The sequence below is a fragment of the Pteropus vampyrus genome, unplaced genomic scaffold (genome assembly GCF_000151845.1).
Source record: "Pteropus vampyrus isolate Shadow unplaced genomic scaffold, Pvam_2.0 Scaffold312, whole genome shotgun sequence".
In the NCBI taxonomy this organism is placed as follows: Eukaryota; Metazoa; Chordata; class Mammalia; order Chiroptera; family Pteropodidae; genus Pteropus; species Pteropus vampyrus.
The window spans coordinates 432,787-435,952 of NW_011889093.1; the positions used below are offsets into that span (position 1 = coordinate 432,787).

General features: G+C 58.9%; 1 protein-coding gene across 1 annotated transcript in view; it reads right to left on the bottom strand.

Moving 5' to 3' along the window:
* Positions 1-3,166, bottom strand: part of UNC93A (unc-93 homolog A) — a 39,465-nt gene that overhangs the window by 18,024 nt on the left and 18,275 nt on the right. The window contains exons 3-5 of the mRNA XM_011377475.2: positions 2,547-2,728; positions 1,717-1,946; positions 766-891 (exon numbers count right to left, since the gene is read on the bottom strand). Of these exons, the coding sequence (XP_011375777.1) occupies positions 766-891; positions 1,717-1,946; positions 2,547-2,728 (538 nt within the window). The remainder of the gene's footprint in view (positions 1-765; positions 892-1,716; positions 1,947-2,546; positions 2,729-3,166) is intronic.

Below are 3,166 nucleotides of genomic sequence, written 5' to 3' on the forward strand. Positions count from 1 at the left end.
TTAAGAAGGAAACATAGCAAGATCTCCGTGAATTCCAAATTCAAGAATGACAAAAAATAGATTTAAATTCCCTTCAAAATGGTAAAAACGAGCAAACAGAAACTTTCAGGTACCCCCTTCAGAGGCCGGTTAGCAGACCAGCAACACAAACACTTCCCGTCCGGGCGAGCTTCTGGAGATAAGCTTCATCCTGCCCTTAGCTCTAGGGCCACCTTTCACGAGCTCCCTGAGTCTGCGAGCCCCGGCCGCGTCGTGGCCAGTGACCGAGGGGCCCGGGGCCTCACTGACCACAAGTGACAGGTGTAGAGAGCCCCAGGCCCACCCGCTCCAATACATTCCTCAGAAAAAGACAACGATTTATCAAGATTCGAGATTTCCAGGGTCGCTTGGACATAGTTGAATTACAAGTAGCCACCGGTGCCGCCTCCACCGCCCTCTGATATGGTGTCCATCAGCCCCTCGAGGCCACGGTGGCCATCATGACCTGGCAACAGGATTTACAACTGAGATAATTCATATTTTAAGTAAAAACATGTGGCTAACGGCTACTGTATCGGACCGTGCGGAGGTGGAGCCACAGGAAGCGGTCGGTCGGCCCCGGTCAGCTAGCTGTGTTGAATTTCGTGTGAAAATCCCCGAGTGTGAGCACACCGCAGGGACTCGAGACGCAGGGAGACGTCCTCCTTCGGGAGACGGACTTCCCCGACACAGGAGGGACTAGGGTTTTGCTTTCTGCGGACTCTGCCCGGCGCCTTGGGCCCGTACCTGTGTAGATGCCCAGCAGGGTGTAGATCAGCTTCTGGGGGACACGCTGGGTGCTGTTGGTGGGCGCCTTGGCCATCAGGCAGTCCCTGGCCCCACAGGACAGGAGCTGCTGCTCGGGGATGGGCTCTGTGAGGTGGAGGACACGGGCGGAATGAGAGGCGGGAACCAGCTGGTCTGGGACGTGAGGGACGGCGTGCCCAGCGAGAAGGGGCGTGGACACGTGCGCCCGGGGCCGGCGTCACGGTAACTCCGCGTCACCAAACGCGGCTTGTTTGACCAAGTGCGTCAAAATACGCTCCCCCTGGGGCACATGTGCATATTCTAGAGTCTAAGACACTCTGGACAAATGCACAGTAAATGCTGGTTTCTTGTTAGATTACCTCCCTGGCATGAATGAAAATTCTCAGCCTTTTTAAATGAATCAAGAATAAACATAGCAGGAAGAACGGGTGTCGGGAGGCCGGTTCCTTTTAAGATTCATCTGTACACAGCTCCATAACTTCGCGCAAGTTATTTCACACTCTTTCTAAACGTTAGTTTCCTTATCTGTCAACAGGACAAACTTGGAACTGTCACATCTTAGGAGAAAAGGGGAAGAAGGATTTTAATTACGGTTTCCCAGAGGCTCGCACACGGGACGGAGGGCGCAGGGCCGAGGAAGAGCTGGGCCTGTAACGGTCAGGAGACTTAGCACAAGGGTTCCCGAGACAGTGGAAGAGCTTTACGCCCTCCACTCCTGGTGTCAGCGCTCAGACGCCGAGGGGTTCAGGCATAAAGCAGCTACACGCCTTACACCCAGGTCGGGCAAAGACAGACGTGTTAAAACGTCAGTCATCACACGCTCAGTCGGGGAACGGGCGAACGGCCTCCTGCGTCACACGCAAAGCGCTGGCCGAACCTGTTCTTAGACAATCAGCCTAGAGCACAGTGTCGACTCCCGGGGCCCGTTACCGTGAGTGGGCAGCTGGCCGAACACCAGCGACGAGATCAGGTTGCCCCACACGCCTGACGACTGGAATATGAGAAAGAAAATGCCGAAGTACCGGTTCACCACGTCCCTGGCGACTCTCCCCGCCGCCTCCGCCTGCACGTTCCCCATGAGCGTGAGGTAGGTGCCCTGGGCCGACCACAGCGGGGCTGCCCCGAGCCCCAGCAGGATGGAGGTGGGGATCAGCGTGTACCTGTGGGCGGAGGGGACACGTAAGGCGCTCCGTCCCTGCCGCCCTTCCCTCTGCCTGGGGCGAAGAGAGCGGCGTCGCGTTTACGGCTTCGTTAGGTTGATGGATTCACCGGCAGACTCAGATAAATGAGCAAAATCAGTGTCTTTTCTGGTTCAGCTCCATTTGCAAGAGCGAAATGCAGCACCAGGGAGCTGCCGTGGGCTGGGGTGACGAGGAAGATGGTGGTTTCTAGGTGTTTCTAACAGCATTTAAAAACGGCTGCTGGACCGATTGATTCCTGCCCTCCTCAGTGAAGACTTTGCATAAAAGCTCAATGGAAACAGGAAGAGGCCTGTGACGCCACGGCAGCCAGCACGTTGTGGGCGGCCACGGGCCGTCCCTCAGACAGGCTCTGGGCATCTTAGATTCACCCCCGTTACCAGGCAGAAAACACTGGGGTGCAGAGGGAGGAGGAGGTGGCCCAGCAGGGGGACGGAGCCCCGATACTGGCCTGCCCAGCCCCCCAGGGAGCCGGGGTGAGCACAAAGCTCGGGCCGGCCGGTCCGTGTCTGAGCAGAGCAGCTGGCCCTGAGCGAGGACCGGGCGCCGTGCGGGCCGTACCAGCTGGCGTAGAAGTTGCCCAGGGAGAAGGCCACGTAGCAGCTCATGGAGGCGACGATGGTCCACTTGCAGCCCAGCGTCCTGATGAGCAGGGGCGGGAGGAGCATGGAGGACAGGAGCACGGCGCCGTACAGGGTGCTGAGCACCGTCACCCCCAGGCCCTCCTCACTGTACAGGCTGCTCTGTGGGGACAAAGCGCCCTGCTCAGACGGCCACCCCGGGAGTGCTCCGCTCCACTCCGGTGTCCCCGGGCGGCCTCTTCTCCCCGAAGGCCTGTGGGAGGAAGGGCTGGAAATGCTGAAGGAAGTGTCAGCTGTGGCAGAGACCCCAGAGGGAAAGCAGACTCCACGGGACGCCCGCTCCACGGCGGGCAGAGGCTGCTGGGTGGTGACTGGCCCCAGGCTCCTGCCGGGGACACACCTCGTGGGCGTCAGGGGCAGCACCCTGTGTCACTGCGCGCAAGGCTCATGGTCTCCCAATTTTTGTCCTTTTCCACTTGGGAGCCTAGCATCGTAGCTTGGTGTGAGGTGACCAGAAGGTCAAACAGGTAAGCAGATCCAGGCGGGCAAAGAAACCACGGCGGGGGCGGCGGGGGGGAAGTGTGGCTTTGCCACGAAACA